Here is a 13819-nt window from a genome sequence, read left to right on the forward strand (position 1 = left end):
AGAATTTAGCATTACATCAAAAAAAGGTTTTACATATGTTTTTCTAGGGAATAAATGCATATGAAAATATACACAAATGTGTATATATTGGAACTATATGTATAGATGATTTGATGCAAGTGTTCTGGTCAAGGTTCTTGGAGATTTTGGGTTCCAGAAAACAATTTTTTTTCTGTGTTGGAATACTATCAATACTTCTTTTTTTCCTATATTTGTTGCTTTTTAATTACTGAAAAAAAAATTAGTGCAATCAAATCTGTTGATTATTCAACAATGGCAACAGAGAGAATAACGGGACATGTTAGCATCTAAAATTGCGTGAGACCATTTGTTTCCAAGACTAAAGTTGCATCATGACTACAATGTGTTTACTACTATGTAACATAGTTTTATAAATAAATTTCCACTTCTAATTTCAATTAGAACATTGAAAGAGAGTTAGCCACCATAAATTTCTTTTCTATAATCCTTGATTCTGATTGGTGAAAGCACTTATTCAAAATCGAAAGAACAATCTCCCCATAAAAAATGTACAAACGAAATTTCTCCGTAAAATCTTGAAATTTGATCAAATTCTAGTTGCTAACGGAATGACAATCAATAAACTTCAAATTTAAACAGTTAACAAGATAAGAGTAAAGGTTAATTTTAGTTCTAAACATATGACTAAAATACGAATTTGGTCCAAAATATTCACTTTTTTAAAAACAGGTTAATAAAAAATAAAATCATTGTCGGATTGGTCCTTTTTTTGACAGTTCCGTCAAAAAATCAATAGTCATATATGTGTAATTAGCATTGACTGCTAGTTTTTTGACGGAACCGTAAAAAAAAAGACTACTTCATCGACATTTTTATTTATTATGAACCTATTTTTTAAAAAGTGAATATTTTAGACTAAATTCATATTTTGGTCATAACAGGATCAAAATTGACCTTTAACTCACTAGATAATTGATCATTCAAATATTTAAATAATTAAAATTGATCATTCAAATATTTAAATAATTAAAATATGCAAATATTACATCTCTGAAAATCAACCAGGTTGCCTGCTTAGAGAAACACGTGTTCACAATTCCTCTGCATGCAGCTATAGTGTTCATCTTCCACCACTAAATGTCAAAACACACCATCTCCATTCTCCAACACAAAGAAAAAATAAGAATCTGCATTCATAATTTTACCTAATTTTAACAAAATGGAGTTGTTGAATAGAGCTTTGAATCTGGTGGTGCCGCCGGCAAGTTTGATGATGATGGCATTTGCGTGGCCAACTCTCTACTTCATCAGCTGCTGCGAGTGGATTTACACCACCTATTTCAACCGCCAGACCGTCGAAAATAAGGTCGTCGTCATCACCGGCGCTTCCTCCGGGATCGGAGAGGTTAATTCATATCACAATCCCTTTTTTATGCCTTTAATCCTTCATGAAATTGAAGTGTGTTGTATGCATGTGTGATGCTATTTTTTATAAAGGAAATGAGCTAATTACTTTTATTTGAACTCTCAATAAAAATTGGGGAATTGGGGTTTTCTGATATGGTCGGAAAAAATCATGAAATTTGGTCAAATTCTGGTATGTTCTGCAGCTTTAAAAATCAGTTAGAAAAAGTTGTGAAGTTTGGATTTGTTCCGTAGAGATTTTTGTCATGCTGTGACTCATATAACAACCGAAAAAATAATACGTGAATCTCAACGACGATGAATTAAATAATGTTGTCTAATCCTACAGAAAACGACTTTGTTTGGTTTGAAAATATGGACAATATAAGAGTAGACGACTAGAATTTTTCACTATGGAATAGTTGAGAACAAATCTGAACTTTATGATTTTCTGGATGATTTATCGTTTGTGTTATTGAATGGTGATATAATTCACATTAATTTCACTTCAAAATCCATCAATTTCGAAGAATTTCTTCTATATCAAGATCATAGTTCGTGCAACAATGTTTTCATCTACCTCACAAAACCAGTATATAAAACAATGTTTTCCATTGTGAATCACCAGCAAATCGCGTACGAGTATGCGAAGAGAGGCGCAAATCTTGTGCTAGTCGCACGAAGAGACCACAGGCTACGAGCAATAAGCGACAATGCCAGAAGATTCGGAGCACCACATGTCTTGACAATAGCGGCTGACGTTGTGAAGGAAGACGAATGTCGGAGATTCATCAACGAGACCATCAACTGCTTCGGACGAGGTAATCTATGACACAATTGATTGCACAACGTCCAACACTTTACGAGGAATGCCCTGTTGATTAATCGTTAGCCTTGATGCAGTGGATCATCTAGTGAATACAGTCACATTAGGGCATACTTTCTATTTCGAGGAAGCCACGGATTCGAATCTGTTTCCCATTATAATGGTACGATCGACTTTTATATGCCATCAATATTTTTTTGTCACTTCGAGAAAAATGCAATTATTGATCTGTGCTTTTAGGATATAAATTTTTGGGGCAATGTGTATCCGACGTATGTGGCACTGCCGTATTTGCGTGAGAGTAACGGCCGTATAGTAGTGAACACCTCGGTCGAGAACTGGCTGCCTTTGCCTAGGATGAGCTTGTATTCTGTAAGTTGAACTCTGTTTCAAAATGTTCGATCATATAAAACGTGATCTCGTTTTGAAATAGAGGATCTCTTTATTCGTGATTACTATAAATATTGTTTTATTTCAAGATTTATGTACTCGAAAGCCGTTTTTTGAATCAAGATTATGATATTTTCTTCCTCATTTTAGGCTGCGAAATCGGCCCTCATGAACTTCTACGAGACACTGAGGTTCGAGCTGAAGGACGAGGTGGGGATAACCGTCGCCACACACGGGTGGATCGGGACAGAGATGAGGAGGGGCAAGTTCGTGATGGAGGAAGGTGCCGAGATGCAGTGGAAGGAAGAACGAGAAGTAAGATCATCGATCTTCCCCAAACTTTCTTAAATCTTTTCTACGATCAACCAAACATACGAAATTGTTCGATTGATTTCAATGTTTTTAAGGCCAATGTACGAGGCGGTCCGGTGGAGGAGTTCGCGAAGCACATCGTCTCGGGAGCGTGCAGAGGGGACCCGTACGTGAAGTATCCGAGCTGGTACGACGTATTCTTCCTCTACAGAGTCTTTGCGCCCAAAGTCCTGCACTGGACCTTCCGGTTCCTCTTGACCGACGGTGGGGCCGCCCGGACGACCTCCTTCATAGGCACCGGACGGCCCCTTCTAGAGCCGTCCTCTCCCCAGAGGATCGGGAGTCCTCTCCTCGAGGCCGCCTCCCCAAGGAGATTTCTTGGAAGCCCCGAGGGGGCTTCCAAGGCATCAAACGGTCGGAGAATGTCGACATTCTCCGAATGAGTGATGCATAAATGTTTTCACTCTTTATTTGCCTTTTTTTTATTTGGTTTTAACTTTTAATTTCATGTGTTTCTTAGCAAAGTGTGCTGTAGTCTTTAGTGGGTTGGACTGTTTTGTTTGGTTTGATTTCTAAAATTGACTTAAAAAGACCATATTTTAAATGTGTAGAAAATTTATCACATTGAACTTTATTATTCATGAGTGTGTAATGTTTTTGATTTCCTCAATTTATTTGATTGCATAAATTTAAATGCTCTTCTGAATTTCTGATTGATGAACAATTTTGGCCATAGTTTATTTTTGTCAAGAAAAAACAGAGCAGCAACCAAACAGTTTCTTGGTGCATGTATGAATTTAAAGCTTAAAACATTGCATCATAATTCATACACTAGCTAGAGATAATCTTCGACCGAAATATCGAAAAATTCGTCGTTTTTCAGCGACGATCGCGTCTGCTGCTGCTGCTGCCACGAGCTCTCGTGCGAGATCGCCGCATTTTGCGCGGGCATCGAATCGATCAGGCGCGCGTCGGTCGCTAATCCGGCGTCCGACGCCGCCCTCTGCACCGAGCGGGGCGACATTCCGGCGCCGGCCCCGGCGGGCAGCTGCAGGGGGTAGAAGTTGAGATTCTGCGGCGACGAGTCCCCTCTGAGGCAGTAGAATGCCACGTCATGGGCCACCGCGGCCGCCTCCGCGGTGGTGTAGGACCCGAGCCACAGGCGCTCTGGGGTGCCGGGGACTCTGATCTCCGACACCCATTTCCCCCACTTGCGGCGGCGGACACCCCTGTACTTCTTCTCGGACGCGCGGCCGCCGCCGCCGTGGGGGCTGTTGTCGTCTGATGAAGTGCTCATGTTTTGTGTCTTTTTGTACGGATTAATTTTAAGTGATTTTGTGTGTTTGAATTATGATTTGTGGGAGTTGGTCTCACTTTATATAGGTTGAAGTTTTGCAAAGTCAAAATGGTTGAGTTTTTGTGTGGGGGTGGGAAGTCAAGATTTTCTATGGTCAAATGCTTTGTAATGGTCAAAGTAAAATGGTATCACTTTTTAATATTAAAATCATGAGGCCACTTGTGCAGGAATTTATTGAGGCAAGTTGGTGTTGAGGGAGATCATTAATTTAATTCATTGAAGAATTTAATGTCTAAGATTGACATGTCGGTGTGTTTTTTAATAGCTAATGTCGACATACTTGTAATATTTAATGTCTATGTGATGAAACTACTCGATTGAACATATTCTTAGCTTTTAATTGGCCCGTTCTATATTAATTAGTATTGTAAGTGTAATGAAAGATCATTAAATAAGGAAAACTTAATTTGTTCAAATTATATTAATTAAATACTCTAATTCCTATTTAAAATACTCAATATTGCAAGTAGTTTGGAACGATTCAATATAGAAAAATGAAAATAATATGAAACATACAAAAAATATAATAGTGGAATCTATATTCCATTAGCAGAATCTAGGTGCTTCTAACTTTTTTAATATATTTTATTAGTATATATTTAAAAATTAAAGTGAGACATATTAAAGAACGATAGTACTCCCTCCATGACTTGGTTATTAAAAAGTTTTAATAGTCACGTGCAAAACAAAATAATGATGTGATGATAAAACTTGGTCAAATACTTTTGTGGTAGTTTTCGTCATGCGTGACGTCATTTCATGTGGGTAAGGATTTAGTTCAAAAGCCCTAATCATATTTATTTTTATTTAATACTACTACGATACAATTTTGTGGTCATTATGTATATGACCAAAGTTTAAGCATTATGTTTTAAAAATATAGAGGTAGATGTGGACATATAATCGAGATACTCACGATTTTAAAAACTTCAATAGATGTGTTCAAATAAATATCGGAAAAATAGTTATCGCAAAGTTTTAAAATAGAATGAAAAATAAATTTTCAATAAATTAAACAAAAGAATTTAACATTATAGGAGTGTGATTAATTGCTAACTTTTTAAGTTGCTAACTTGTTAACTTATCAATGCAGTGTATTAAAAATGTCAACACGATGATATTAAAAGGTCAACATATAATTTTGTTGCACTTCAATATAATGTGTTAATATTATGTGTTGACATTTTAATATTACTATGTTAGAAATTTTTAATGTACTGTATTAATGAGTTAGCAGAGTTAGCAACTTAAATAGTTAGCAATATAACATTATAAATTATAATTAGTGATTGTGGACTTGTGGTAGTTATTGATTGGCATAATATTTATGGCTTGATGTTAGCCATCCGTCCACCGTCCATGGCAAGTCGGTACTATTAATTTCTTACAAAACAAATCTATACTATTAGCTTAGGATTATGACACGATCATATTGCTTGGTTGTTAATTTGTTGACAAAATCAACAATTTCGAAATTTACAAGGAGGGAGAAAAAAAAGTCAAAAGCATGGTGCTAGTGCAAAAACCCTTATCCTAAGATGTAAATGAGTTGAAAAATGTAATAGAGTGTGAAAGTAATTTATTATGAAGTACTACTTGTGGATTAAGTAGGTAGTATTTGAAAGTGAAACATGCATTACGTGGTTGACGATTCCGATTATTTTACTCGATCAAACAACATTTTACATTTATAATTTTAGGAAAATAAAAGTTATTTTCCCACCGTCCCACTTAAGATGACACATTTCTTTTTTCGAAAACTTTCTCTCTCCAATTAATACACCTATCCATTTTTTATCACTCCTATTAATATATTCAGTTTTCCTTTTCTCTCTATTTTAATACTTACACCCACATTTTCTATTTCCAATTAAACACTTTAACCAATAACTCCTAAAATCTTGTGACGGCCAAGAAATGTGTCATCTTAGCCGAGACAAAAGGAGTATATTATTTGTGCAATTTTTGATTCCATAAGTTATTAGTTAATCTCTATTTTTTCACATTTGTAAAATTATGAATAAATACATGAACAATATACGAAAAACAGTAGTCCAATATTTTGCTCCGTATAAAATGGGTCGAAATTATGAATGAAAGTAGAAATTACTAGGAGTATATTAAGTTGGGGGGTTTGTATTTACATACAAGAAAAATAAATACTCCCTCCATCCCTTAATAGATGTCACACTTTTCTTTTAAGTTTGTTCGACAAAAGATGTCACATTTCCTTTTTTAATAAAAGTTCTCTTTCACATTAATATAAATATATTACTTTCTCTCTCAACTTAACACACAAAACAACATCTCCTAAAATCTCGTGTCGTTACTCAAGTGTGCTATCTTTTATGGGACGAAGGGAGATTATTTTATTAAAAAATTGAATTATGTCAATATATACTTTCAATATATAAAAATGTGTTTCGATTTACAAGGTACTACAATGCAATAAAAGGAAGTAAATATTTATATACCATCAGTAAATCTCAGTCCTAAATCCTCTAGTCAATAATCCATATTCAACTATGGCACACCTCATACATAAGTAGAAACTTTAAGCAAACTAGAAAAGCAAGTCTCATCATTCATATGATCATAACCATTACTTAAAATTTCTACCTCGGTAGTCGACTGGAGTCGAACACAGATTGTGGACTCGGGGATTTCATCTGTAACGTTTTCTCGTGGAACGAATCACTGCAGAGCGTTCGAAACAGAGTAGATGAAGTCCAAGAAACCAGTTCCTTTGAGTATGCCTTTACCGGTCAAAAGCTCGAAATCTAGCAGCACTAGGAAGCCAATCACGGCTGCTTTCCCGTTGATCAGCTCGTTCTTCCTATTGAACCCAAAGCCCTCGAGATTTTCGTCTACAACCATCCTGACCTGGAGAATAGATCATACATCATGTACAAACTGACAAACGTGTGAAAAATGAGAACCAATGTTTGGCTCGTCTGTGAAAAAAAATTGGGTGGAAGTTCGTGTATATAGCAACAAATGCTGCTTTATGTATTACCTCGTCAACATTGACATCTGTTGATGTGAATCCTGGCTGAGCCTTGCCACTGAAAACGATCTCCGTTGATGCATCCAACGGGGCACTGCCACCCATGTCGATGTAAATGTTGTTTTCATCAGTTTTGACGGGGTAGATAAAGAGCCCCCTCAGAGGTGGAGTGAGGGCCCGAAGAACCGGATTCTTAGGATACCACTCTTTGATCTCTCCGGTTTGCAGATTAAACGTGCTGTCTGTTGTCGGGCAGATTATACATCCATCCTGCAAGGAAACAGATGGTTCATCATTCCATATCAACACCGGAACATTCACAAATCGAAGCAACAGATCATGATGCACAACAAAGGGATCGGCTTGAACCATAAAATCATTCTACGTTGAATACTCATTCTTATCAAGGGAGCTCAAATTTCAAACTTCTTATCTAATCAACACCAGCATAGCTCGAAATTGCTTCACGACTTTTGATCCTAGAAATAATGCACCATGAAATATCCATCCACGACTGAATGTAGTTCAAATGATACAACGGTGTATACATATACGACCCTCACAGAGAAGAATTCAACCTTACCTGCAACACAATGTATTGCATACGGAATGTTGGAACGAGCATAACTAGATCGAGCCAAGGAGCATATAAGTACATATACATCACTGTTCTATTGAAATCGAATTAGGCTAAGTTGTAGTAATTCATTCTTGGATATCTTATCAACAACTTCTCCTCTGCTTCACATCACCACAACTCAAATATGCCCTATTTGCATAACAAGTCCTAAAATACACATTCACATATCTCTACAAATACACAAAACTAAACAAAACCATAATCACCAAGTATCAAATCCATGGCTCACCATTTCCATTCAACAAATCAGTTTCAATTTCCACAAATTACACAACTAATTAAACCAGAACAATTCAATAATCAACACTAGGCATTACATTCCAATTACCTGAGTGAGCTTAGCATTGAGCAAGCCTTCAGAATAGGCGCCTTCAGCAGGGGACCTGTTCTCGATAGCAAAGACGTCATTTTTATACCACAGAAGCAAAATCGTCTCCCCATCCTGTATAATCACGCGCCGCTCTCCCTTCGGCAGCGCCGCCAGGGGCACCACGGGCACCCAATTCTTCCCGTCCTCCGCCGCGAGCGGCGACGGCGGAGAGACCTCGGTGGCCTGGCATTTGATTGCCCTAATTCTGCTAGGGGAGCACGAGAGAGAGGGCTTTGTGAGCAGCGCCGCCGGAAATTGGCAGTGAGGCGGTGGATTGCGGCGGAGGAGGGACAATTTGGGGGCGGCGGAGGAGACTTTGGCGGTGGTGAATTTAGGCGCCGCGGTGGCCATAGTTAGTGGTTGTGGGAGGTGGAGAAGAGGCGCGTTGAATGATGATGGACAAGTAGAGGATTGCGTGGCCACACATTTTCGATAATGACACGTAGATCAACTATGCTCCTCAAATTATCTTCTCTTTTTCGTTTTTTACTAAAATATTAAAGTAAATTATATTCTAATTTTAGGAACACACAAGTACAAGCCAATGTGCTTGGTCAGGGTTTAGGGTCTAAAAACTGGTCACTTCCTGCTACATCATCCATCAAGACTAAAAACTGTCTGTCACATCACTAGGATACCCAATTGCACAATAGTGGACTAAAAACTAGATTAGCACTAGGACTAGCCACAATAAAATAAAATAGTGATCTTGTACAGAAATTAAGAGAGAGAAACTCGTAAAAACAAGTGGGGCAAATGAAAACGAAGTACAATTATCAGTATATATAGAGCTTCGGAAATTTTTTAATAAAAAAATAACGCTCGCCGCCAGCTAGCCGATTTTGAGCCTGCAATGGCGGCTAGCCAGCCGGCTAGCGGATCGACGAGCGCGCGCAAATCAGCATCGGCTAGCCAAAATACCCCTCGCCGGATGCAATGGTCGGCTAACCGACCGGCTAACCACCATTGCAGATGCTCTTATTTACAAGAATAATTCGCCTCCCAATAATTTTTTTAAATGGTTATAATACATTTAATTATGAAAAAAAAAAGTTGTGATTAGAAGTACATGTTCAATAATGATTTGATGGTACAATGAACTCAATAGTCAGGGTAAATTCAAGAACAAATAATTCTAACTAAATACTTCGTACAATCGTGAAAAAATGACGCCCTATTATACAGAGGCAAATGGCACTATTATATTGTTTTCTGTTCTTTTTCTCTACTTTCATGGTTGAAAAATGCAACTACAAAATCTATGAATAAATACTTCTCACACCTATAAAAGTGTTGATATTTTAGATCGAGCCTTGTTGCAGTAGTCAGACTGATTGCTTAAAATCCTTGGAACGAGAACGAAAGAATTCTGAAGAGCCCATCTGGGTTGTCTGCATGCACCTGAAATTGATATCACAGTTAGTATCCTAAGATTTTGCATATAGTAATATAAGATGAAGTGAACTCAAAGTCTCCATCCCGAGTTCCTTGAGGTTTTTTTGGGCACGAGATTTTAGAAATTGATGTTTAAAGGTGAAGCAAAGAGAAATCTACTCGCTACATACCCAGTGGCCGGCATCTTCAAGGAGGTGCATTTCAACTCCACCTCCCTCTTCGACAGCTTGTTCCTCAGCAACATGGATCCTGTGAAGGTCTTCAAGAGCCCATCTGTGCAAACTTCTTTCTGCTTTCAGGAAATTTATGTGTACGCCACGAGGAACATCTTCCACGAGCTTCCTGTGTGCACAAAGGAGGTACAAATGCAATCCAGTTACATGGATTTCTCTCTCTGAGAGTGTGATGTGTCTTTTGTGCGAAAAGTTTAATTACCAAAGATTTGTGTCTTCGTATGATTGATACATCTCTGAAATACCATTGAGATCAAACGCCCATGACAAGCTTGGTGTTGACGCTCCATTAATTTTCATTTTTCGAAGATTAGTGACCACCCACTGTGATGGAGTGGAAAAAGATACGATATAGAAAAATTTTTGGCGTAAACACTACTTGAGAATAGAAAAGCAAAGGAAATATGGTGCTAGCATTGTACGTACAAACCTACCTGTGCCACATCTTTTGAGAACCCGTGATCAAGAAGAGCATCCACAACATCCTGTTTGGAAGAGACCTTCCTTGAAAAACAATTCAAAAAAGAAGTTCAACATGGTATCAGTAACAGTCTGATCAATACTCATGCAATAGAGATTGCGTTGAACATAAAGAATAAAAGTTGAATTTGAATACTGAATCAAACAAGCAGCATAGACGATCAGATCTTAGACCAAGTTCTGAGATAGAAATACGAAGAGTAAAACCAACCATATTCCACAAATTACTAAGTCTATTAAGGTCACTATTTCACTGTAGAATGCTCTGGGGAAGCAAGAGAAGAAAACGAAAAGAGGAAAAAGATTAAACTGATTCAGCTGATGAATGCATTGCTTACCTCTTTTGGCAAGGTACGCAGGAAAGAAATAAGTTCAGCGGGATGGTCATCTCCATCTGCACCAGCACGAACTTTTCCAGGTGTCGAATCTAATACCCAGACCTAAGATGTCATTAGAGATAGAAACAAAGAGAATAAGCAATCTAGAACATACAATGAAAGGGCTTTCAGACCCAGAGTTCATGGAAGGGAGAGATGCTGTCCCAAGCAACAAGAAATCTAGTAAGACAACTTAGCATTTTCAGATTAGTTATATAGATAGGAAAGTTGACAATGGAGGAGTTCGTGCTTCCAAATTGGTCGGCTAATATGCGAAAAATAACACATCCTGGAGATCATGGAAATCCATTACTTACTCTAACAGGGCGAGCTAGAGGTTTAGGAACCTGATCTACCATGCTCAAGGACACTGCACGATATTAAATAAATATGTCATTGCACCGAATAACAGGAGTGATGTCCTGTGAAAATGCATCACGGCAACAAAATTTCACTAACTAATTATATGCAGGGATGGATGGATAATTACCTTTACCCCCAAAGCTGTGGCCAACGAGTACTCGAGGAGTGAGCTTCATCGCACCAAGCTAGGGAAAAGAAGTATATAAGAATTGGTGAGATGAATGAATGTCGCAACTTTATTCCATGGTCTCTATGCTAAGAAGATGGAAGGTGGATCCAACATGGGTAACCTAGACTCAAAGCATCTATGTTGAATCAATGTAGAAACTGTTGCAATTAGTATGGGCCATAATGACACTAGGTCAGCCTTACGATCCTATTACTTACAGTGGCTGGAAATAGAAAACAGTATAATAATGACTGAATAGCTTAAAGTTCGCATAAAATCTAGAAATTTTTAATAAGCAAGTGAAACTAGTAGCGAGAAAAGGAATGACGACAGTGTTGGTACCAAAATGGGCACTGAGAAAAAGTGCTGTAAGAAGAGTAACAATGATTGTCCAAAATTAGTTTGTATGGAACACTAAAAAATCAATTACAATATGATAATGTTTAGTTGAAGGATTACATACTAGCTTTAAAACATCACGAGCAGCTGAAGCAACATTATGAGGTCCTCTGTTCTTTAGAGATGCTGAATCACCGTGACAACGCAAGTCGACAAGCAGAAACTGAGACAACGAAAGTAGGAAAAAAGTGTAAGCTTCAGATTGATAATATATAAAAGCTAATGTGACCGAGTATCTTCATCTTTCCACCCTCAAATTTTATGGTTAAGAGCAATATTGTTACTTTGTAGTACATCTGAAGAAAGGGGCTATGGAAGTAGAGGGAGCCACAGTCGTTAAAAATCCCCCAAAAATGTGAATCAAACATGATGGAAGGGGTGGGTGTGGTCTTGCAGTTGATGATATTAGGTACTCTTAAAAAAAAATAAAGCCAAAAGCATTTTTGGTTTTACCTGCCATTTAGGAAATTCTTTTGCCAATCTCCTAGCAAACGTTCCTGGCAATAAATAAACTAAGAAGTTATAATCAATGCACATGAACTTTCTTGCAACTTAATGTTAACATAGTTTGCCAAGTCATGTTGTGCTTTATTTAGACGAAATTTCAAGAAAAAAAATATAGTTCTTAATATTTATGTAGCAATCTATGTTCATCACAAATTTGTTTCCAAATAAATTTTACTCCAAATAAAGGATTAACACAATAATACTGACCCCAATTTTTTCTGCTACCCAGAATTCCATGCAAAAGAACAGCAGTTGGAGGCTCAGGTGCTGTTCTGTCCAAGATGTAACTCCACCTCACCTGTGGACCAATGAATCACGGTCATAATCACGCAAAACTAGAGCTCCCAAAAGAATAAAACAACAATAAAATTAATAAAATCCCCCCCCCCCCCTTCTTCTCTCCAACACTCATATCCTCTTCTCCAAATGCATGATGCCCATAAATTCTTCTAGACATCCTAGAAATTTGAAAATGGGTGTAAAAATAAAAAATTTATATGAGTTACATACTAATAGAACAATATTAGTATTAATATCCTTTGTACAATGAAACATCACTTTGAACTTATGGAAACTATGGAAAACGAAGTACAGCCTCAAAATGACCCTCAATATCTCTAGCAAGTTAACAAAAAGACATTGGACTCACTTCTGCTCCTTGCACAAGATCATATGCCTGCACAAATTATAAATTAGTTAATCAGTAAAACCCTTTAAAAACACAAAGATGAAAATAACATAGTGGAGTAGCAATTTAACAGAAAACATTGAATTTAGAAATTATATTTCAGATGCTTCTGATTACCAAAATGTCACCAGGCTTCACAATAGTTCTCCTATCCACCAGCATCTCATCTATCGTTGCCATGCGTATTTTCGGGCATATCGACCTCCTTGAGCGATTCAAAGCTACCTGATAGGGTAAGTTTAAGCATTGAAAAAACTATTAAGACTTTAGAAAATGAACACATACACATACACACAAGGTATTAAGCTTAGATTTCAAGTCCTGCAACAAATTCAATCACTATGTGATAAATTTGTAGTTCAATCAAAGTCTAATTTTAATTGATAGAGATTCAAAGAGAATGAGGCTGCATTATTACGTGATGAAAATTAAAGAAGAATTAACAGAAAGGCATGAATGCGATCCAAAGCCCTCAATTAACAGCAAAGAGAAAAGCAAATTTCAACCAACCAATCGCAATTCCGTCACGAATTTATGGCGAAATTACCTCGCGCGACGGCCTGAGATTCAGCTGCCTGTGACTGATCGACGACGTCAAAGCGAGGTGATTATCTGCGATGAATGCAGGTCTGATTTCGAAATGCCGGCACGTGGTAGTCGGAACGGCCGACATTACGGTTGAGACGACGGCACAGGAAAGGCAGCGGTTGAATCTAGAGAGAGAGGGGTAAATTGGGGAGCGCAAAAGCGCAATTTAGGCGGAGAGACCGAAGCTTGGAGTGTGTGTTTTCGCTGCTTTCAACTTGTCGCTTTCTCTCTATTCGTCTCCGCCAGAGAGAGAGGAAAGGGACGCGACGGAAATGAACCCACTTGGTCAATGGCAACCTTGTTGATTGACGGAAATGCCCCTATTCTAATTA

The 13819-nt window shown here is 37.7% G+C and overlaps 4 protein-coding genes across 4 annotated transcripts; 1 reads left to right on the forward strand and 3 right to left on the reverse strand.

Annotated features, from left to right (window-relative positions):
* The first annotated feature begins 1143 nt into the window (after positions 1-1143).
* On the forward strand, positions 1144-3584 carry LOC125219227 (11-beta-hydroxysteroid dehydrogenase B-like). The gene is made up of 6 exons (XM_048121142.1): positions 1144-1387; positions 2015-2207; positions 2290-2375; positions 2453-2584; positions 2753-2917; positions 3010-3584. The coding sequence occupies exons 1-6, from the start codon at positions 1202-1204 to the stop codon at positions 3355-3357; spliced, it is 1110 nt and encodes a 369-aa protein (XP_047977099.1). The 5' UTR covers positions 1144-1201; the 3' UTR covers positions 3358-3584.
* Positions 3585-3627: 43 nt separating this feature from the next.
* Positions 3628-4258, reverse strand: LOC125219228 (ethylene-responsive transcription factor ERF020-like). The gene has a single exon (XM_048121143.1). It carries the CDS (start codon positions 4209-4211, stop codon positions 3750-3752), a length of 462 nt encoding a protein of 153 aa, XP_047977100.1. The 5' UTR covers positions 4212-4258; the 3' UTR covers positions 3628-3749.
* A 2398-nt stretch (positions 4259-6656) lies between these two features.
* Positions 6657-8665, reverse strand: LOC125218080. Its single transcript, XM_048119679.1, has 3 exons — positions 8247-8665; positions 7288-7548; positions 6657-7154 (listed from the first exon to the last, which is right to left on the reverse strand). The coding sequence occupies exons 1-3, from the start codon at positions 8637-8639 to the stop codon at positions 6966-6968; spliced, it is 843 nt and encodes a 280-aa protein (XP_047975636.1). The 5' UTR covers positions 8640-8665; the 3' UTR covers positions 6657-6965.
* A 695-nt stretch (positions 8666-9360) lies between these two features.
* Positions 9361-13738, reverse strand: LOC125219699 (putative esterase/lipase HI_0193). Its single transcript, XM_048121742.1, has 13 exons — positions 13447-13738; positions 13017-13124; positions 12861-12887; positions 12419-12509; positions 12158-12201; positions 11769-11867; positions 11264-11321; positions 11091-11143; positions 10735-10836; positions 10351-10416; positions 10119-10240; positions 9854-10025; positions 9361-9689 (listed from the first exon to the last, which is right to left on the reverse strand). The coding sequence occupies exons 1-13, from the start codon at positions 13570-13572 to the stop codon at positions 9627-9629; spliced, it is 1131 nt and encodes a 376-aa protein (XP_047977699.1). The 5' UTR covers positions 13573-13738; the 3' UTR covers positions 9361-9626.
* Between the last annotated feature and the right edge of the window lie 81 nt (positions 13739-13819).

The sequence above is a fragment of the Salvia hispanica genome, chromosome 4, assembly GCF_023119035.1.
Source record: "Salvia hispanica cultivar TCC Black 2014 chromosome 4, UniMelb_Shisp_WGS_1.0, whole genome shotgun sequence".
Classification (NCBI taxonomy): domain Eukaryota; kingdom Viridiplantae; phylum Streptophyta; class Magnoliopsida; order Lamiales; family Lamiaceae; genus Salvia; species Salvia hispanica.